At 35.8% G+C, this 23,242-nt stretch overlaps 1 protein-coding gene across 2 annotated transcripts; it reads right to left on the bottom strand.

Moving 5' to 3' along the window:
* Positions 1-7,523: 7,523 nt before the first annotated feature.
* On the bottom strand, positions 7,524-12,284 carry LOC131326937 (protein ANTAGONIST OF LIKE HETEROCHROMATIN PROTEIN 1-like). 2 transcript variants are annotated; one of them, XM_058359853.1, is made up of 3 exons: positions 11,417-12,284; positions 8,930-9,438; positions 7,524-8,063 (listed from the first exon to the last, which is right to left on the bottom strand). In XM_058359853.1, exons 1-3 carry the CDS (start codon positions 12,171-12,173, stop codon positions 8,019-8,021), a joined length of 1,311 nt encoding a protein of 436 aa, XP_058215836.1. In that variant the 5' UTR covers positions 12,174-12,284; the 3' UTR covers positions 7,524-8,018. The 2 variants fall into 2 exon arrangements, with proteins under 2 accessions (XP_058215836.1, XP_058215837.1); XM_058359854.1 differs by having other exon boundaries at positions 7,524-8,015; positions 11,417-12,283.
* Between the last annotated feature and the right edge of the window lie 10,958 nt (positions 12,285-23,242).

Below are 23,242 nucleotides of genomic sequence, written 5' to 3'. Positions count from 1 at the left end.
CAAAAAAAAATGCGTATTTTTACTTTTTTAATTAATGAAACATTGGAGGTTTAGTAAAATATGAGAGATCACCGGAGGTGGTCGCAACAATTTAGTTTAAATATTGTCATATCAATTTAAAGAATTATTTTTTATCCGAAGGTGGTAGTGAAAAATCTAAAAAAATCATGCACAAATGAATTAAAAAATAAACAAATAATTTTTTTTTGTAATAAGCTAAAATTATGGGACGCATAGTTACAGCGTTACTCATTCATATCGCGTGCGCAAAACACCCGTCTCAATTCTCCGGGGTTTTCAAAAGGGTTTCCACAACATCTGATATGAATCTCTCGTGTCTTTCTTTTCCAATTGTGGGGTTTTTTTTTTGGCTCAACCGGACATTTCACAGAGAGTAGGGAGTCCCCATGGTCTAGCTCAGGAGGGTTGCTACGCTGGTTGCCCCCTCCCACCCTCTCTGGTAATCAAAAAGAAATTGTGGTTTAGTTACAGATCAAAAAAAATAAAAAATTGTGGGTTTGATCTCTCCTTCTATTTTCCCTATCATCCAGGTTTCAAGGAGAATAAAAATTTTGCGAGAGGTTCAAACTTCAATGCATGTAAGAACATCCATAAATGATATTCGGGATCCAATCCCTTCTGTTCCGAAAATCTTTGTGCCTCTGTGCCGAGAGAGTTTTTGGGAGTTGGATTGTGCCTCTTCTTTTTTTTTGTAATATTTTAAATTTAACGGCTGAAAAATCTCTCAGTACAAAAGTACAAGAATTTTCGGTACAAAAGATCCCGTCTCATTATATTATGGCATACGAACTCATATGTTATACTAGTATTTTGACCCTCTTTCGCATGCGATCGAAGGTGGTGGTGGATTACCAACTCCAACTCAATGACATCTCCTGCATAAAATTGGGCAAACGTGGTTGGTGGACGGTTGGTGAAGGGGTACTTTGATCCACATAAAGAGAAAGAGAGTTGGTGGCCTTCCCGGGCCCATAGCTAAAGAACTGCACTTCTATTTTTGGTTATTACTAGTAATTAATTAACAGCTTTTCCTACGAATTTTTCCGAAATGCTTTGAACATATGACACAGATCCCGACACACACATGTACTTGCAATTGTCTGATGCAGGTTTGACGTGCATTATTTAAGATTCACGTGCATCAAACAGTTTTACACATATCTATATTTGTAATATTATAAAAAAATTAGAAAATAATTTTCACACACCTTGTTATTTTATTAATATTCTATTACTCAAGTGTTACGACATTATTCTTATTTGTTCACTTTTTTCTCATAAAAAGATAATGTTGTAAATTTACATGAGTAAATTATTAAAAAGGAAGGGTTTAGAGGTAACGGAAAGAGAGTAGCCCAAAGACCTTTACCCCAACGATGTCAATGATGTCAAGAATTCAACTCATCTTTCAAAGTATTAATAATTATTCTAATAATACTGATTTTCACAAATAAAATAAAAAAACAGAAAGAGAGTACAAATTGATTCCCAAATGCCATCGATATTCGAAACATTTGTGGTCAATCCACCTGTAATTGGGCTTCCTGCAAGTGGTGTGCATAAACTTGTTCAGACACCTGATCGGCGTTCACGCTAATGAATACGTTGGGCACCACAACTTATTGAAAATCACAAGTTATTCACACTAATAAATAAGTTGTGAACGGGGAATCCACAATTTATTCATTAATGTGAAAAACATGCAAATTTCGCACAATTTGTTAACAAAAAACATTATAAAACGACAATGTACCATTAAAGACATAGCAATTGACATAGATATCTCCTCGGACATCCCAAATATGTTATACATCTTTGTTCAGGGAATAATACATACGCATGTTTCAAATTATACATCTTCGTTGGTATATCTATTTAAATTAGCCCACAAGTAAATTATAAACGTTGATGAGAATGGACCCCGTTCCATGTTCTCAAATAAGTACTTAAAAAATAAAGACTTATTTTCAAGCTTAAAAATAATGAACTTACAAAAATAATTTTTAAATTTTTTTTTGCAGGATCAAACAAGATTCATATTGCATATTTTCATTTTATTAAATTTATTATTTTTAAACTTGAAAATTACAAATAAATACTTATCTATTCTAATATTTAAAGGGAGAGCACAACTTTGGTGTCTTTCCTGTCATGTATTTTTCTTTCCCATAAATACTCTCTTAAGAGAAAAAAAAACACACAAAACAAAACAGTTAATTATGAGGATATATTAGACATTTTAAAAAAAAAAAGCCACCTACAAACAGTTATACCCACTACGTGCACAACTTCCTCCGTTCTGCTCCGCAAATGCTATCCAAGTCTTCCTTTTAACCTCATTTCCTTCCGTATCTGCAACTTCTCAGAATTCTTCTTTTAACTCCCAGATTCTCCAACAATGACTTTTCATTTTCTATTTTTCATTCCTTTCTTTATCAATGGCACACCTGTCACTTTCTTTTCCTAATTCCTACGTACTTCTTATGAATTGTTTTGTATCTTATAGATGCTTTTTTTTTTTAAATCTAAACTGCTATAAATTGTGGATTGGCTATTTTTTTCCCCCCTTAGAGAATTAATTGTCTCTTATAGATGCTTCTTTTGTAAATCTAAACTGCTATAAATTGTGGATTGGCTTTTGTGTTTTTTCCCAAAACGCAATTTTTTGAACGAGTTAGGTTCAATTGGAAAGGCTATTTTGTGGATTGGTTTTTTTTTTTTTAAACATTTCCCTAAAAAAAAAAAAACACACCTATGTTTACCATTAAAAAAAGGCATTCATTTTTAGCGAATTGGGTTTCGTTAGAATGGTGGTTGGTGATGGGTTTCATAACAATAATTCTATTCCATACGTGTTTTTATAGGATTGTCATGTAATCGAACCGTGTAGTCGAATAAAACACTGATTTTGGGAGTTTGCTCGGGAGTGCATTGCTTATAGTGCTTTTATGGGGAATTTGAAAACATAGAAAAGTTAAGCCAGTTTGTAACTTCGTACTTATTATTATACTACTAGAGACTGAGGCACAGGCGATGCATGTGCACGTTAGATTTTGACCATATTTGCAAAAATTCAATCAAACAATAAACGGAAAGCTATTGTTAAAGTCTGATGTGTGTATGCCCCAGATTCATCGTGCAGTGCATCTGAGCCGTTTATGTACACTTTAAAAATATATTTTCTTTGCCCATTTTATTTGCACCTAGCATTTCTCATTTTTTTTTAAGGGGGCGAAAGCGAAATTTTCGATTGAGATCAAATACCAAGGCCAACCACTTCTGACAACCCCTTCTCGCAAACCACCTAGAAAGTTACAGGAAGCGCAGTGTTAGGTGAAGATTGTGAAGGCTACCCACTTCTATGGGTCCCAGACCCAGACCCGGTTCAAGTCTCAAGTCTGTTGTTTACGAGAAATTATTAGCGCCGTTCCAGAAATTTTTTTTAAAAATAAGCAGTTTATTTTATATTTTTAAATTTAAAAATAAAATAAATAAAAAATAATTTTTCAAATTTTTTTGCATCGTATAAAAGATCTCATCGAGATCTTCCAAATAAGGTTCATATTGCATATTTTTATATTTCAATAAAATCATAATTTTTGAGCTTGAAATTGCATTCTAAAATTATGATTTTTACCCAAATATTTTTTTAAAATATCCAAATAAAACCCAAAAGCCATATTTCAATGAATATTTGGTTTAAATTCTTAACTTTTACTAATTCGTCTTAACGAGACAAATCAATAATCAACAAAAATTAGGCACAAAACTAATAAATGCAAAAAAATTGAATAAAAGAAAAAAAAAATTCAAAAGTCTTAGCGGAAGTCTGAGTAGTTTGAATTTATAGGTCTACACCCCTATTTTAGAGAGAAGGTTGTGTATTAAGGGTGAGAGAAAAGCGTGTGTCAGTGCATATCAGTATTTAATCAAAATTGCTATGGGTACACCATTTGGCGTACCCCAAATGTACACTGCCTTCTATAGAACCCATTTAGAGATCTCATCTAAATGATCGGAGCCGCTCAACTTTTTCAAAATATTTTTTTAAGTAGCCTTGTAAAAAATCAACTCCATTGGATATCGGTAAATGCTTGATCGATTCTACGCCTGATTTGTTGATAGGAAATTAGGCGTAGAATTGATCAAGTCTTTACCGATATCTGACGGAGCTGAATTTTTATACCACTGCTTAAAAAAATATTTTAAAAATATTGAGCGGATCTGATCATTTGTGTGGGACCCTTAAGTGGGTCCCATAGAAGGAGGTGTACACTTGGTGTACACCAAATGGTGTACCCATAGCAGGTCTTGTATTTAATGCCTCAAACGGTGGTAGACATAGACTGACAATTTTCCCACAAGGCAAATTTTGATTGATGAGAGGCACCACTTGGCGAAAATGACGTGTTGCCCTTGGGGCAATGAATAATTTCTTGTTTTCACCGATATTAGGTCTTGTTTCAATTATCCGAAAGGTCTTTTATATGTTTTTAATGTTCATTAAACAAATGAAAGTATTTTTCTGAAAAAGATTATACATATTACATGACGGAGATATAAAGTGAAAATCACTCAACATTAGTCATCCTCAAATTTATAGATCTATAAGAGCAAGTTTACCAGTGCTTAGGTATACTACCTCGTGAACAGTTTACATTTTTATTTTAGCTATCAACTTTTTCTTTCAGAACTACACCAACACTATCTATTTTACCTAACATCAATTAAAATATACCTTTTTTCAATCTTTTTCTTTATTCTTTTATTTTTATCATTTTCCACCAACTATTTCCAGAACCGGCTTCAACCACCAAAGAACTCCAGGGTTCAAATCTCCAAATCATCTTCCACGTTGCCGACGTTGTCGGAGTACCCTTGCCGGCGTTCCAAAGCGGTAGTTGAGCTCCATATCTGGAGCTTGGTGGAGAGTGTCTCCGGGAAGCAAGATCCCGGCGAGTGGGTTCAAGTTCTTTGACTCGATTTGGGCTTTGATTAGGCTGGTTGCAGAGAGAATAAGGAGAGAACGAGAGAGTACGTGCTAGGGAGAAGACTGAAGAGAGAAAATAAAATGTAATATTTAAATGAATCTCTTGTGAACAGTTCTTGTACCATCTTCGGTACAAATAGCTAACAACTGTTTGCAAATGGAAAATACCTCACCTTTTTCCGAATCGGCTGCATCTCTGTTTTGATGCTTATAATTAGGTAAAATAGCTACATATGCTGGTTTTGCTGCTCTGATAAACTTGCTCTAAGCCCTCTTCTAAAACATAACTGGCCATACCATTTTCTTCTCAAACCCAACCGGCCATAAATAAAATGTCGCACCTCGTTAGTTCGGCTACGCGGTGATTGTTTCATGAAATTATTTCTCGTTGAAGAAATCATAATCAACGGAAGGGTGGATTCTCATATCTTTCTTTGTCATATATGTGACATCAACCATAAAAAGGTGGAGTATGTTGAACTATTTGTATGAGGGGTACGGAACATTGTGCTGAAATTTGGCATATAACACAATCAACCAAAAAACGTTGTAAAATTTGTGTATCTTGCCACAAAGCTATGGTACACAGGGTACACCATATGTCTAAATTATGACAATTTTTGATTTTCTAATGCATATTTTTTATGCTAGTTACGACTTCTACTTTAAAATTTACCTGTTGAACAGGTCATTAGCAGGTTATCCATATTTAAAAAAAATATTGTTATTATGTAACAATAATTATTCGTACCAGAAATCATAATACTTGTACTCCAACCAAATATATGTGTACAATATCACAAATTAAATAATGCTACCCACAAATGTTATGACAACACCATAAATTGGCATTATCTTACCACAATGAGTCGTACCAAAAATTCTTTGACACGTATGATATTCCGTAACAAAATCAAAATATGTCGTACCAGATTCAACAATTGTTATACCCAAACAAGATACATGTGTAAAATATCATAAATTCAGTAAAATAACCCAATTTGCTATGACAACACCTAAAATTATCATTTTCTTACCACAACGTGTCATATCAAAAGAAAACATATTTAAATACTACAAATTATATAACAAACCATAATTGTTATGACAATACCATAATTTGGCATTTTCATGCCCACAACTATCATAGCAAAGGAAATTAATTAAAATATTCCTTAATAAGACCAAAATACCACAAATTCAATAATATAATCAAATTTGTCATGACAACACCATAAATTGACGTTTTCATACCCACAACGTGTCATATAAAAAAATTCAATCGAAATGTTCAGTTAACGATAGTTATAATTAGCAAAATACCAAATCACAAATTCAGTAATATAGCCAAATTTGTTATGACAACACCATAAATTGATGTTTTCATACCCACAACGTATCGTATAAAAAAATTCAATCAAAATGTTCAATTAACGATAATTATAATTAGCAAAATATCATACCACAAATTCAATAATATAACCAAATTTGTTATGACAATACCATAAATTGACGTGTTCATACCTACAACGTGTCGTATGAAAAAAATTCAATTGGAATGTTCAGTTAACGATAGTTGTAATCAACAAAATACCAAACCATAAATTCAGTAATATAACCAAATTTGTTATGACAACACCATAAATTAACGTCTTCATACACACAACGTGTTGTATAAAAAAATTCAATCAGAATATTCAGTTAACGATAGTTATTATCGGCAAAATACCATACCATAACTAAATGTCGTTAGCGAATATATGTTAGAATGATCGATCATAACTCTTAGAATATCAAGTCATACGATATTCAGCATTGTCACCAAAATTACATATTGACAACTATGTAATAGAAAAAATTTAATGTATCCAGATACAAGAATGAAGTTGATTGCTTATCATTAGACCCTTAATCAGACAAAAAAAACTTTTTACTATTGAATTTTGGTTTCTAAACCTTATCGAGCCAAAAAATTACGTGGATTATTTAATCAACAAGTATAACGAAATCAATGGTTTTGATCGTCATTATGGTGTCGCAATTGCAAGTTAACCGTACATTCAGTTACAACAGAGAAATTGGTTTTATATCAAGTATATTGAATGCACAATTCTAAATATTCTTTTGGTACGACACATTGTGATAAGAAAATGTCAATTTTTTGTGTTGTCATAACAATTATGGTTATGTTATATAATTTGCAGTATTTTACAAATGAGGGAGAGGGAGAGAGAGTCAAGGAAGAGAGAATAATCTATTACCTGCTAAGCCATTTTTTCATTTTATTAATTGATTTTATAAATAAGTAGTCCGAATTATTCACTTTTAAATCCAAGGGTTTAAAATCATGGTACGTATGGTACACCCCTAATAAGGGGTGTGTACCATAGGACTACCCTTTTCTTAATTGTCCTTTACGCATTACGTGTCAGTTGGTTTAGCCGATATCTCAACATTTCTTCCCCTTCACCATCTTCTTTTTGTGGTCGTTTCTCCCTACAATCTAAGTTCCAAAACATAAATAAAATGCAATTCAAAACAAAAATTCTTGAAACCCACCAAAGTACAAGAGTATAATGAGCTTAAGGCGGGCTTCAGCCTAGGTTTTGGCAGGCCTAACCATAACCCAGGCCACCACGGCATACCTAGCAGGCCTTGCAGCTGGGTCTCATCCAAATTGTCCCAGCTATTCATTTTGCAAACCTCCACACGTTCACTACTTACAAAGAAATTTTTGTTGATCGCATATCGATCAAATAACTACACGGCGAGACATACAAGAATTAACGGTTCGAAGCCTCATAATAGAGTCCGTTATGGGCCTCACACCCCAGACAATCTCCTCCAGGTCATCAGGAGAAGCCTGAGATTCTAAATGCACTCATTATTCTCTCCTCAAGAGTGAGGAGTTCGTACTTCGTTGTTATGGAGTCACTGCTATCTTTCCTCCATCAAATCACACTCTTTCTGACTCCCTTCAGCAAGAGGCGGTCAAACTTCAAGCCTGTCATGCACAAGCGATTCTGCGGTTCGAGCCCGCTGAAAATTCTAACTGGAAACTTAACGAGGCATAATCCACTTGACAGTTAAAGAGTCATGCAATGAGAAATGAATAGCAATGGTTAACAGGTACAGGTACTATTCTTGAAAAGGAAAATTTTGACTGTGTTCAGAAACCCAAAACCCAATAAGGCTAACTTGACAAAAGGAAAACAAGAATCTACAATCCTAAACAAGGTGCTTAGGATTGTCAAAGCAAAGCTCAGTTATCTTTTCCAATAATTATATTGAACTGCAACTGTTCTTCACTTCCAAGATCCATATGCTGGTCTGATTTATATGCCCCTTCAGCCCTTGAAGCCAAATTCACTTTGAATAGCCAAACCCGTTATCTCAATCTGGATACTCCCCAAAATTAGCATCCCTATAGCATGAGAGCCTTTAACAGGGAACATTTACAGTCATGACGAGGCTGAAAACCCTTTTGCTTACAAGGTCTCTGAGCGTCCAACATTCTTAAGTGTTGGATTCAAGCACAGTGTATCTGCCTAAGCGTCGGATTCATCTAAAATTTTTACGTTACGAAAGCTCTTTATTTCCCCTGGTAAATTGTACTTAAAAGGTTTCATCAACTATTTTATGCACAATATGAAAGTTTAATGTATTACTCCTATTTCACTGTGGAAATTGTATAGTATGTTTCCTGGAAGAATGCTCAACTAAAAATCTCGTCCAGTCGAGTCTGATACTTTGCAAGTTTCGAAGAATCCATGTGGCATAGGTGTACAAAAGCAACCTTCCAAAAAAATCAAAAAGGGCTAAATTGACCAAAATGAAACAAAGAATCTGTAACTATTCACAGTTATAATCCCAACTTACCTATCCCTCATTACCCATAGTTTGACCTGATTTACTTACCACTTTAGCTCTAGTGGCCAATGCACTTCTAATGACTGAACCCTTTAGCTCAACTGAATTCTCCTCAAAATTAGCATCCCTATAGACCTGATCATCCACCGTATAATCAACAAATTCGTCGCACAAAGACGAGTAATCCTCCCTCATAAGCAAAACATTGTGCAGAATTGAACAAGCACCAATATAAGCCACGGCAGTCTTGAACTCTGCTTCAATTGGCTTATTCAAAACACCCCAGTTCTTCAAACTGGCAATTGTTCTAATCACTGGAAGTCTCATCAAATTGAGCGCAGCATTGAAATTCTCTTCGCTTCTTCCAGACACTGGATCAGGAAACGGAGTAATTAACCAGGGGAGTAAAGGGTAATTCCTATCCCCAACTAGATACTGAGGTACAGAAACACCGTTGGTGTATATTGGCGGGGAATCTAATAAACTTCCTGATTCGATATCTTTGTACAATGACGAAGACTTGAGAATTGCCCAATCACTGTTGTTGCCGCCAAAACCTGGTGGAAATTAATCACAAAGTTAGTATTATGATCCACAAAATCAAGTTAACACTTCGCACGCATCCATCCAGTCATGTTAAGCTTGCGATATAGATGAAAGAAATGACAGCCAAGTCATTGTTCTGCAACCATATCGGCATCCATTTGGGTTAGTTTCGAAGTCTATATTTAGACATAAGTCTAACAAACTGGGGTGCAAATAGTGGAAAACGAAGGTTAGGTGCCCAACTTGTTCTGAATTACTCCTAAAATGTAAAAAGTATAATGTTGAGGGGGAGTAATGAACAGCTTGCCGATCAAAAGAAAAGCAATGAACCAAATTTTTTACAGAAAGAAAAGCATTAATGAGATAAGCAGTTCATAGATGTACAGAAAACCAAACAAGCTAGACTAGGTCTAAATATCCATGTGCAGTGCGCACTACATCTGCAGAGTTAATCCTAAAAAAGAGTCTAAACATCATGTGTTGAGGTCCTAATTCTTTCGTTTTTATGTGTCCCTTCACCAATACACAATGAACGGTAGTTACCATATAAGAAAACAATGTGCATATAGACTTTGTTTGCCATGTCTAGAAAACAAACTTTTTGACTTCCTTAGCCTAAAAAGGTTGAAAAACTCACTCATGTGTCTTTCCTCTATTTCAGCCAAAAACCACTACCTAAAATAGCAAAACAATCCAACACAAAGTCATTGAAAAACGCTGCCTGTTCAGAACCTAGGGAAAAGAAAGGAAAGAGAGAAAAAAAAAATTAGAAGGAAGCTCTGAGAACGTGTGGAGGAAATTTACTTTAGAGCATCTCCAATCCATCATTCATTCCTCCATATCTCTATATTTTGGTCCTCCATCAAAAAGGTGTTTTGGAGGATGTGTTTACTCCAACCCATCCTCAAAAACACATTTTTTGTCTCCATCCCTTCAAATGTGGGGGGAAAAACCCTTTTTCATCCTCCAAATATAGAGAATGAAAGTACAGTTGCTATCAAATGGAGGATAGGTTGAGCACTATTTTCCTAAAAAATGGAGAATTAATGTCAAGACTATTTTTGGAGGATGGGTTGGAATTGATTTTTTCATCCAAAATGGAGGAATGGAGGAAATTTTGAAGGAATAGAGCATCTCCAATGCACCCTCCATTCCTCCATATCTCCATATTTTACTCTTCCAAAAAGGTGCAAAGAGGTGTTTTGGAGGATGTATTTGATCAAATCCATCCTTCATTCCTCTATATTTCCATATTTTGGACCTCCAAACCTTTTTCATCCTTTGGAAGACCAAAATATGGAGGAATGGAGGATGCATTGGAGATGCTTAAGTTGTTACTTTATTCCTTGTTTCCTCTCAAACCAACCAAGGGTTTAATTTTCCCTTCATTTCTCTTCTTCTCCCATATCCCAAACAAACTCCTAGGCTTCGTTTTGATTCGCAGATTAATCACCTGGGATAGAGCTAATGGCGGCTAATCTTACATTATCCAATGTTCGGTTCCCGAAACTGCTGTCGCGATTAATAATCATAGGATTAATTTTATCCTATATGTGAGGTAATATATATAATCCCGGGGGTGGGATTGAGCGGGATTAAGGAGAAGGCGCAAGAAACTCATTTGAACGAGATATGAAAAATTACAAAGATACCCTCAAATGTTCCCTAGGCAATAAATGTTTTGTTAAATTGTGTACCCTCCCTATCTTTCGGGGTAGAAAAAATTAGTACTAGGACAAATAGTCCAGAGGGAGTCATGGACTATCAATAAGAAAACGGTTAATTTCGTCTATTTTAATCTGTGAATCAAACGCGGCATTAATAGAAACAGTGCGACTGGTGCACAGCATCATGATATCATCCCCAGTTCTCCTATAAACTGAATTTTCCAGACATCCAAAACAAGCCTACATATTCAAAAACCACATTTCTAGAAAAGGTAACTATAATTTGTCCAAAAAAAATTAAATTGAAAGTTCCCAACAAAACCTGCAACAATGCTCAGAATTCTCGAAGAAGAATCGACCACGATTTGGGCAGCGATGCTCGATCCTCGAACTTCCTCCGTTTTCCTTGCAATTCTGAATCTAGTACATCCAATGACTCCGCAGCAATTGGGTATTCCGGCGAGCGACTCAAACGCGGACGACACCCTACCGAGCTCACTCGGGGTAGGAAACCCGACCCAGAACCGGAAATTGGTGCACAGGACACGGCAGAACTGCTTGACGCAGAACTTCGCGACCGAGTCAGAGACTTGAAACCGGGTCGACACCTCGGGGTAATCGGCGCCAGTGGACAGCCGGAAAAGGCCGATCCCGAGCCGGGTTTCGGCGGGGAGGTCGAGCGGCGAGTCAACCGGGTCGCGGCACTCGAGCAGCGGCTCGAGGAGGCTAGCCAGCCACTCGAACGTGGACGAACTCATCCGGAACAAAAGCTTGAACGCGTCCGGGTTGCGCGGGATGACCGGGTCTGCTCGGTGGAGTTGACCGAGTTGAGGGTTGGGGTCGTTTGTTTGCTGTTGTCGTTTGCGTTTTCTGGAGAGGAGGGGGAGGAGAGAGAGGGAGGCGGCGAGGTCGGAGGTGGAGAGGAAGTGGTGGAGGAGGAGAGGGAAAGTGTTTCCGTGGGAATTGGGATTGGAATTGGTGGGGATTTGGAGGGGGATTGAGGAAGGGAAGAGGAGGAGGGTGAGGAGGAGTTGCGAGGTGAGGGAGGAGAGGAAAGCTGCCAATTCCCGAGAATCCATTTTCTTCTCTCTCTCTCTCCCTTCTTTTTCTTGTTGGGATTCTGGGAATGGGGGTTTGGAATTCTGAGAGTCCGAGCGAATCAGAGGTTTTGGCCGTGGAGGGAGGAAGGAAGGAATCTGGAGTGGACGAGATTCGTATCATAGCAACTTTCTAGTGTGTTTTTGGCAGTTTCTTGTTTTTGTTTGTTTTGTTTTTTCAACGTGTAAATCCCTTCTGTTTCAAAAAAAAAAAAAACGTGTAAATCCCTTCTGTTTGCCTTTTAATACTTTCAGTATTTTTTTTCTTATTTAAATTTTCTCACGTTTTTTGGTTTTTTAATAAATTTTTATGAATTATTAATTCGTCTCGTAAGACGAATCACAAAAGTATTTTTTTTTATTTTCAGTCAAAGATTTTGAGAAATAACCACTATTTAGTTTTAAAAAAACGATAATTAATTTTCACTCCCTTTTTAGCAATCCACAATTTTTATTTTTTTTGTCTTTATCTACTTGAATTTAGATTCTTGTCATTTATTCAATACATTTTTTCACACATTCAATGACAATATTATAAATTCATATGGAAAAAACAAAAAAAGTGAGCGTGGGTGCCCAAAAGGGGAGTGAAAAAATCATTTTTTTTCTTCTGAACATTGGTTATTTCCCAAAATATTGGGTACAAGTAGAAATTTTTTACTTTTTCGATTCGTCTTGATGAGACTAATCAAAAAACCAAAAAAGTAAGGCTCATGACTCCGAAAAAAAATCAAATAAGGAGACAAAATAAAGAAAAGTTCTAAAAGTCATTATTGGAACACCACCTTAAGGCGTTTGGACCAACTTGTGTGTATCTTGACTATGCTCCTTCCCGCTTAGGTCAAAGGCATACAATCTATCCAAGGCTAGGAGATTCACAAAATATTTCTCCCGTGCAGCCTGACCACAAGAGCTAGCCAAGTTTCGAACTCAAAATGTCAGATTTATTGCTTGTTTATGTTGCCACATTTTTGGAAGTTTATATCACGTGACCGAATAACTTCGGTAAAACTAGGCCATATATGGGCATGTTTGTAAGAGAGATCAGGATTACGGCCCCTGGCATATGTGGACTGACTTGCTTACGTCACCAAAGCCCAAACTTGAACCAAGTCTCGGCCCAATTCGCAAATCATAGCAATTATGTAGCTTCAGGTCCACATCGATGGAACAACATTGGTCTGCTATAGTAATCGACCTCTATTAGCATCCGTCTATCCAATAGTCTTGGCCCTGTCGAATCGTCCGCTCTTGGTGCGTTTCGTCATTATGATTCCTATCTATATGTGGTTAGGTAATCCAAACAATTGTTTCTTCGACTAATGGATTAAACTTGATTGCGGATAAAAAAAACAATGTCCTACTTATCCCCAACCTCTGTCCCTCAAATTCAATTCGGTAAAGTACGGAGATATATTCAAAGACTTCAATTCCTGTTTTCCTCCTTTAGGTATGAGTAATTCTTCTGATTCGAAGTTAGGGTTTCCTACTTTTGGTATTCCGAATTTGTTGAAACGTGCGCATGCTACTCTTATTTCTGTGATCCCTAGCGTTGTATCTGGTTCTATCCCTATGAATCCTATCGAACAATCTTTGGGGAAGGTGAATTTGTTTGATATCCTAGATTCTGTAACGATCTCTTCTAATGAACATCTTGAGATTCTTGAGAGCGATACATGTACTCCTACAGTTAAACAGATTAAAGGCTTAACTAAGGAGGTGTCTATTCTTCGTAATGATTTGATTGCAAAGAACAAATTGATTGAGTCTTTCACTGCGAAAGATCAAGTTCCTGTTACAGGCCAGGGTGTTGGGGCCTCGTGGAAAGATAAGGTGTCTCCTCGAAGTGTGTCTCACTCTAGGATGAAGTTACAATTCTTTCCCCTTGCTGTGGAAGGGGAGACAATCAGGGTTTCTCCTCCTCGGCATGTTGAGATTCATGGAGCTGAGCAATGGAAGAACTGCATAGTTGGGCACTTCGTTGACAAAAAACTCCCTTTCTTATCTGTCAGATCTATTGCTTTTAATAATTGGGGTAAATATGGTCTAAAGGAGGTGCTTGCAAATGAGAATGGTTTCTTCTTTTTTCAATTTGGGATTGAAGGGGCTTATCGCCAAATCTCTGAGGTTGGTGCTTGGCACTTTGGTGGTAGATTGATGGTTTTACAGGAATGGCACCCTGATTTAGTGTTTGAAAAAGAAGGTCTGCCTAAATTGCCTTTATGGATTCAACTCTATAATGTCCCACTTCAATACTGGTCAGAAGAAGGCCTGTCTTATATTGCTAGTGCGGTTGGAAAGCCTCTATATGTTGACGAAATGACTGAATCTGCTAGGAGGATTAGCTATGCAAAAATTTGTGTGGAAGTTGATGTTCATTCTCCTTTGCCTCATTCTATTGATCTTCTTACCTCTATTGGTAGGGTGGTCAAGATTAGGGTGAAATACCCATGGAGGCCTTTGCGATGTGTTTCTTGTCATGTCTTTGGCCACTTTGAATGTAGTTAGCAAAATAAGGTGTCTACTCAATCTGTATTATTGCGGCCTCTTTTTCAGTTTAGGCCCCGTTCCATTAAGAAAAATAAGTACTTACGTATTTTTTAAATATGTATTTTTTGAACTAATGGTGATGTATTTGTGAAAGGGTGACTTGTCTCGTAAAGTGAAAAAAAAGTACTCCCTCCATCCCAAATTAGATGACAATTTTTGATGTTCATGTCAATCTCAAAAAATATGTAATATGAATATTATTTGAAAGTTTTTGTTTAGTTCTATTATCCAAAATTTTCAAAATTATGAAAAACATTATAAATTGAAATATATAAGTAATGAAAAATGATATAAAATTCAAAAATTATCATATTTTTTGAGACGGAGAGAGTACTTAAAAAATATGATAAATTTCATTGACCTTCCATGAGGTTTCTGACATTGACAAGAGCCTCCCCTCAGGTTTAAAAAATGACAATGACCTCCCTTGTCAGAGTTGTCTGCCTAACAGAGTTAATTGGAGGTGTCCTTTTACCATTTTGCCCTCCCATTTTACTAAAGTAGTAATATGCAACAAAGTCAACACTTGGAAATCTCCAACCATTTTCCAAAAATCCTCACTGTCTTCATGTATATATGTATGGGCATACATATAAAGTTATATTTATGTCATTTTGTCCTTATATATTTTTTGACTATATTTTTTATTATATAAACGGTCTCAAAATAATTAAGTGCTTCAATTTATAATCCGTTTGAATCAGTGTGAAAATGTTGTTATTGTAACGCCCCGATTTTTCAAAGAATTTCGGAAGCATTAACCCTAAAATACACTGAATTTTATAAACTACTAGGCCCTTATTTGTCGTTATACAAAATTTACATTAAAAATAAATACAAAAAGAATCTAACATTTCTATTTAAACATCTTCAGAGCGACTCTAGTCTTGATACAGATTTCAAGAATACTCAGTCTCCGCTCTTGGTATTCCTCCTGTCTCAAATAACTCCACCATTTAACCCTGCATCCTCTGGCAAATTGATCGCCAAAGCAACCGATTTACCAGGATACAAACGTATCCGTGAGTGACAATTCACCCAGTAGAATAATCTCAATCCTACCAACCCCTTACTCTACAATTAACAGTTCAACAATATAACAATTGATAATACACAGAAGGTACAGAATAATAACACATCATCATTTTCTTTACTATCCATTAACTTATATGAAATCTAAGGATCTTCTCCACAAGATCCTTTCCTCCCACATCCACTAACTACAACCGTCTCATGGGTCTACCCTTCCTCTTGCTTGTCCTGCACCAGGGCCCTATGTGAGCGCACCTAAGTTATGTACCTAGTATGTTCTCACTTAAGACCATAACAGGAAGATCGAGTCATCCCATGACGCATCGTACATTAGGGTCGCACATCACCTACTACTAACTATAACCGTCTCATGGGACCTATTTCCTCTTGAACAAAGAAGCAAATTTTCCCATGACGCATTATACATTAGCATCACAACATTTCTCAACACTGGGCCCCGTTGGATACCCATTTTAACACAGGGCCCCATTGGTTACCCTTGCCATCACCATGGCTCAAATCACAATCCACACAATCACACTTTCAACACTTTACCAATTTCCATTTACTTAACATCGTCTACGTGAATCACTACTCGTAACCACCCAATGAACCTAAGTCCATTCTAGCACGTACAACATGATACAATTAATAACAGCTCATTTCATAGCATGATACATTTCAATAAGATAAAAGTACATATCAAATAATATTGTGCGAGTAAGTAAAGACATAATATTTTAATTATGATTAGGCCGATGCTCCTTTGGGTTGCTTAAACTTTTCATAAACATCTCTGTTCATTAATAGTTAACCAGAATAAATGAGTCGTAACACACATTCAAGATTTTTAATTATCAAAGTGTGACAAGTAGGGTAAACATGAAACAATACATAGTTTAGGGTTAATTCTGGAATCAACGTAAGCATGAGGGGCTAACTGCAATTTCAGTACCCTTTTTTTAAAATTTCAACGTTCATGAACAGTGCTCATTCGAGAAAAAAAAAACAAAGCAAAACTTCGGATCACTGGGTTTTGATCCGTAAACCGATTTCTTCTATTCTAACTCATTAAAATCATCATTTAAGGACTGAATATACTTAGGGAGAGGTAGGAGAAGGATTATAATACCTCGGTTCCGGCCGAAACAACGGTTAACGGGTTCGGACAGTTTCGGACTATTTCAGAAAAATCAGAGAAGACAACGGGAACGGGGGACCTCGAGTGGCCAATTCGTGACTATTTTCTGACGGTATTGTAGCTATTTGTTTTCTAGATTGAAGTGGGCTGTTATGAAGTTGAAACGGGACTGCATCTAGGTTATTTCAGAGCCAAAACAGGGCTGGTTTTAGGACTGGTCTTTGGACAATTTCGAAGCTTAAATAGGGTCGGGTTGCAGCTGTATTGGGCCGATTCCTGGGAGCTTCAATGGAACTATTTTCCGAGATGTTTCGGAGAGGAACGAGGCTATTCGGGGACCGTCGTTTCCAGGGCGGAACGGGGCTATGTTTGTGGCCGAAATGGTGAAGGAGAATAAGAGGAGAAATGGGTTAGCTCTAAAAAAAAATGGAGTTGGGTTCTCTGTAACTATGTGCCGAGATAAACAAGGAAGTGGAGTGGGTTATTTTTGTAGGGATAAAAGTGGGAGTAATTGGAGTGTGGGAGTATAAGGGTGGAGGCGGTGGAGGGTGCCGAATGGAGAGAGAGAGAGAGTGGGCCGGTTCTTGGGAGCTTCAATGGAACTATTTTCCGAGATGTTTCGGAGAGGAACGAGGCTATTCGGGGACCGTCGTTTCCAGGCCGGAACGGGGCTATGTTTGTGGCCGAAATGGTGAAGGAGAATAAGAGGAGAAATGGGTTAGCTCTAAAAAAAAATGGAGTTGGGTTCTCTGTAACTATGTGCCGAGATAAACAAGAAAGTGGAGTGGGTTATTTTTGTAGGGATAAAAGTGGGAGTAATTGGAGTGTGGGAGTATAAGGGTGGAGGTGGTGGAGGGTGCCGAATGGAGAGAGAGAGAGAGAGAGAGAGAGAGAGAGAGAGAGAGAGAGAGAGAGAGAGAGAGAGAGAGAGAGAGAGAGAGAGAGAGAGAGAGAGAGAGAGAGAGAGAGAGAGAGATGAGAGATGGAGCATAATCCCTCATTTTCAGGAAACAAACTATTGCTATATTTACATATACATATATCATTACAAGAGGAATTTTCAAGTGAGGGATCCCTCATTTTGTTAAAATGAGAGACTTTCATTTTTCGATCAAATTTTGAAAATCAGAACCGTTCAATGTGTGCAAAACGTAATTTTAAGGGTCCCCGCTAGAAATCAACAAAAAAAATGACCGGGAAGGGCGTTATCCGAGCAGTTTTTTTTGAACCGTTCAATGAAAACTGCTCGGATGAAGCCCTTCCCGGTCATTTTTTTTGCTGATTTCTCACTGAGACCCTTAAAATCACGTTCTGATCACTTTGAGCGGCTCAGATCATCGAAATTCAATTGGGAAGAGGAGTCCCGTATTTTAATAAAATGAGGGATCCCTCACCGGAACCTAACTCATCATTACAAATATTTAGATGGTTAAAGTTAATTTTAACATGTAATCGATTAAATTTTGTTACATAATAATTATTGAACTAACTAGTTAAAAGAAATTAATAAAGTTTGGGATAACAATAAATCTTTTTATTTGAAAAAAAAAAAATTGGTTCAAAATTCCGGGTCGTTACAGTTATTATGATCGTATTATTCTAAATGGTCATAATTGAATTTTGTCTCTAAGGCTCTCATAATTAAGTTTATGCTCCATGGGATCCAAAATAAAGAGCAGAAACTTAATTATGAGAGCCTTAGAGATAAAATTTAATTACAACCTTTTAGAATAATATGGTCGGTAAAATAACATCTTTGCACCAATTCAAACATATTAAAAATTGGAGCAATTATTTTTTAACTTTATTTTTAATATATAATATAGTTTACAAAAATTAAATGCTCTAATTTTCAATTTGTTTGAATCGATGCGAAGATATTATCATTCTGATCATTTATTCTAAAGAGTCATAGTTAAATTTTGTCTCTAAGGCTCTCATAATTAAGTTTCTACTCCACGGGGTCTCAAATAAAGAGCAAAAACTTAATTATAAGTCATAGAGACAAAATTTAATTATGACCCTTTAGAATAATATGGTTGGCAAACTAACATCTTTGCACCGATTCAAATGGATTAAAAATTGAAGCACTTAATTTTTTTGAGACCATTTATATATTAAAAAAATATGGTTCTTTTGATTTATAAATGATTACAATATATATATATAAGGAAAAATAATAATTCAAGTTAAACCGTCAGGCCAAATCAACCCTTGATTGCATAGTTTACTGACTTTGAAATGGAACGACAAGATTAAAATAGATAGATGGCGAGGGAAAAATAGACAACTCATCACTATTTTTGGCTGACCTCATTTAGTTACCTCACACTTAGGGCTTGTTTGATAACCTAAATTCAGCACTTAAAACTGAATCAATTAAGTAATAAGTGATTCAGTAGGTTTGATAACGACATTATACATTGCTTAACAAATTAAGTGCTACTTAAAATGTAGGCTAAAAAGTTAAAAAAAATTAAGTAGCTTTGAGCTACTTAATTCTAGCTGAATTCTTGTGTATTTGCATTTAATTACCAACCACCACCACCACCACCACCACTCCCCCACCACCACCACTCCTCCACCACCACCACCGCCGCCACTTCACCACCCCTCCACCACCACCACCACCACCACCACCACCACCACTACTACATCACCACCACCACCACTCTCCTATCACTCCATCACCACCATCACCATTACCACACTGCCACCACCACACTGCCACCATTGCACCACCGCCACTCACGGCCTCAATTACATCACCATCACTCTACCACCACTATTACACCACTATCGCAAGCACTCCAACACCACCGCTGCTGCCGCCGCCACCACTCCATCACCACCACCACCACACCACCACCACCACAATCACCATTTCACAATTATTATAAGTACATTGCGACCATTAGTAAATTAAGAGAGCATCGAAACTAAAATCAATTTATTATTTTTTTAATTAAGTACTTAAAATGTTTACCAAACAGCTTTTCAGCTTAAAAAATTCAGCATTCAACTTTCAGTACTTAATTTTTCAGCATTCAGTTTCAGTTTTCAGTTTTATCAAGCAGACCCTTAGTAACGGTAGGCTAATGTTTTGTGGAATCTGTTACCCAAGTACAAATCTCAAGGGAGGATATTGTCATTTTTGAAACCTAAGGGGAGGTTCTTGTCATTGTAAGAAACCTCAAGAGAGGTCAATGAAATTTACCCAAATAATAAAAAATCTTAGCTGAAAACATGGCCTAGTCTCGTCCTTGATCTTGGGCCAGCCCTTCCGTAAAGTTCCATGAGGCCCCACCAAATAGGTCCAAAATTAGGCCCGAAAAATTGGGAGCTCCTGCTTTTATTTTTTTATTTTATTTTTTTAACGGCACTTGGGAGCTCCGCTTGTCAATTAAACAACCTCTCAATTGTCAATGGACTCTATCCCAGTTGGCATCTTCCGGTCCTCTTTGTGTAAAAAGCTAGGGTTCGAGACTAGCGTGGGTATAGAGGATTTGGGCTCAAGATAGCTTCTAAAACTCATATAAACTAATCGAGATTAGCGTGGGTGTAGAAAATTTGGGCTCAAGATAGCTTCTAAAACTCATATAAACTAACCTACTAATATCTCGCTAACCACTGCTAACGTAGACTATATTGAAAATATCCCGGCGGCCCAATTTGCCTTTGTCAATGTACAGTGATTATAGACATACTCAGTGGCTATAAAATTTTGGTTAGGTAATAGTACAAAAATATAACTACGTGGGGACAACATGTACCATGTGTTAATAAATTTAATATACTCGTCTATGTACTTTGATTAGACAAAGTACCAAAACCTATTTTGGAATACCTATAAGAAAAAAGGCTACACAAACTAAAGCTAAAACTAAAAATCCACTATTAAATTCATTATCTACCTCCATTCCCTAAACTATTTATTTTTCAAGTAGAGATTTGACTAAATTTAAGTTTTATCTTTTTTTAACAACAAAGAAAATTTCAAACTGAACTTTTTTTTCTTCATAAAATATGTTTGTTTTGAATTTATCTATGTCTTTAGTGATCTTTTTTTTATTAGTCAATCATTATATCATTCATCAAGACAAATTGAAAAGCAAACAGAAAATATGACGAAAGAAAAACATAAGTTCATAAGAAAAAAACCAAAGACCTAAAAGGCTAAAGAGTGTTAATTTAGTCCGAACTATGTCTCCCACAAAAACTAGGCCAATTGTTTTCCATCATAAAAAAAAGGCCAATCTTTGCTTATTAATCCATTCCATAAATTTCAAACTGCAACAAATGAAATTGATTTGATATATTGTGGGCTTATTGGCTTATTTTGGTCTTTATTCAAAAAAATTTGATTTCGATCGTAATTTTTTACTTTTTAGATTCCTCTCGTCATAACGAAGCAATAATTCCCAAAAAATTGACAAAAAACTAATAAATGGGAAAAAAAATTTGAATAAGGACAAAAAAATAATCCAAGTGGCTTATTTAGCCGAACGGCCAAAAACCATACGTGCGGTGTTTCATTTTTTCATTTTGAATCATGTATGTGAGTTTATATCGCGAATTGCATGGTATGCGATCGAATTTTTCTTTTGTCTAGCTGATCTGCTAACTATTCGTCTAACCACGTGGCTCAAAAAATTAACCTCTAGTTATACTATTGTTGTGTTCGTTTCCCATTTTAGTTTAGTTTTCTAATCATTACCTTCATTACACATCTCTTCAATCATTATCCTATTTCTCTCTCCACTCACTTCAATCATTACCATATTTCTCTCTCTACCCACTACCAAAACTAAACTAAACAGCCAACCAAATAAAGCTTAATAGCCGGTCGAAATCTCTTATACAGTAAATCATTTAGACCTTGTTTCGTTTTGGTATTTGAATTTTGAGTGGAGAGAAATAGAGAAAGAAATAAAAGTAATGATTGAGAGAAAATTTATTGGGAACTATGTGCTGAGAAAAAATCCAAAACCCAAATACCAAACCGATGTGGGACTGTTGGGTTGCCACATGTATCCAGCATCATGTATTGATCTTGAATTTTATAGATCGTGCAAATTTATTTTTTCTAGTTTGAGATATGTTTGAAGATACTCGGTATGTATCAACTTTTTTACTTAAAACGTACTCCATCGGTTCTAAATTGAGAGTCCACCACGAAAAGTTGTCATTTTTCAAATAAAAAAATCAACTAATTCTATGTATAATTTTTGAAACTTTTTCGCACCAAATTAAAGTACTAATCGAGATCTGTAATACTGTGCGAAAAAATCCGAAAAATTATACACAGAAGTAGTTGATTTTTTGATTTGAAAAATGGCAAGAGAGAAAAAGCGAGACTCTTAATATGGATCGGAAGAAGTATCTGCATATGCTAATTTCTTTTTAAACACCATAATAATAGGGACAGACGCAGAATCTTAAGATTGGGTGGACAAACATAAAGAAAATATTATGTGACATGAAACACGATACTAATTTTGCCATTACAGAATGTAAAAATACTATTAAAAGACTGTAGCATATATTGTCGATCGACCTATCAATTACTCAGATATGGTCTATGTATATAATTATAATTGCACGCAATATCGGGCATCTCTATCACTTTAACTATAAATAATATTGGAAAATGACTTTATTTTTCCAATTATTCTTGGTTGGGCAATTCTTCAATTGTTCCAAAATAGTGTTGGACGGACGAAGTTATGAATCAATATTTTTTTAAAAAACTACTATATTTGTTGAAGAAAAAAGAGAGAGCATGTGCTAAAAACAATTCACTGGGTTGTCATTATGGTTTTAAAAGTTTATTGAAATGTGTAAAAAGAAATAAAACTATGGCTAACTGTCTCATTTTTTTTTGGGTTTAAAACAGAATAAATTTTATGCCAAGTGTGTTAAGTTGCACGTTTTTGTTGCTAAACATAATTTAAGGGGCCGTTTGATAAGAAGGAAATTTTTATTGCAAAGCGAAAATAAGAGAAAGTGAAATAAAAGAAAAGAAAGTGAATTATTTTTTTATTTTCTTCTATATGTTTGATTAAAATGAGAACTTCTGTAAAAATCTTGTAAGAAAATGCTAATAGTTGTTAATTTATCTTTTATATAAAATATGAATCCGAGCAGAAAATGGAAAAAATTACAGGCGTAAGTGTTATAAGAGGTGACAATTTCAAAAAGAAAATGAAATTTCTATGTAACCATGTTTAAATAGACTGTTTTAATCAATGAAATATAAGTAATTAAAAATAAAAATAAAAATAAAAAAAAAAGGAGAGAAAGAGAGGCCAAAATCAGCATCGTCAAC

Source organism: Rhododendron vialii, chromosome 5a (assembly GCF_030253575.1).
Source record: "Rhododendron vialii isolate Sample 1 chromosome 5a, ASM3025357v1".
NCBI classification, from domain to species: domain Eukaryota; kingdom Viridiplantae; phylum Streptophyta; class Magnoliopsida; order Ericales; family Ericaceae; genus Rhododendron; species Rhododendron vialii.
The sequence above is the reverse complement of the archived record's forward strand: the minus strand, read 5'-3'. Positions and strand labels throughout refer to the sequence as shown.

What these genes read in the sequence shown, in the direction of transcription:
- LOC131326937 (XM_058359853.1), bottom strand. Translation starts at nt 12,173, where the DNA reads ATGGATTCTCGGGAATTGGCAGCTTTCCTCTCCTCCCTCACCTCGCAA. An exon ending in AATTCTGAGCATTGTTGCAG is followed by an intron (nt 9,439 to 11,416) that starts GTTTTGTTGGGA and finishes AATTTCCACCAG; the next exon opens with GTTTTGGCGGCAACAACAGT. An exon ending in TGGCCACTAGAGCTAAAGTG is followed by an intron (nt 8,064 to 8,929) that starts GTAAGTAAATCA and finishes TTAAGTTTCCAG; the next exon opens with TTAGAATTTTCAGCGGGCTC.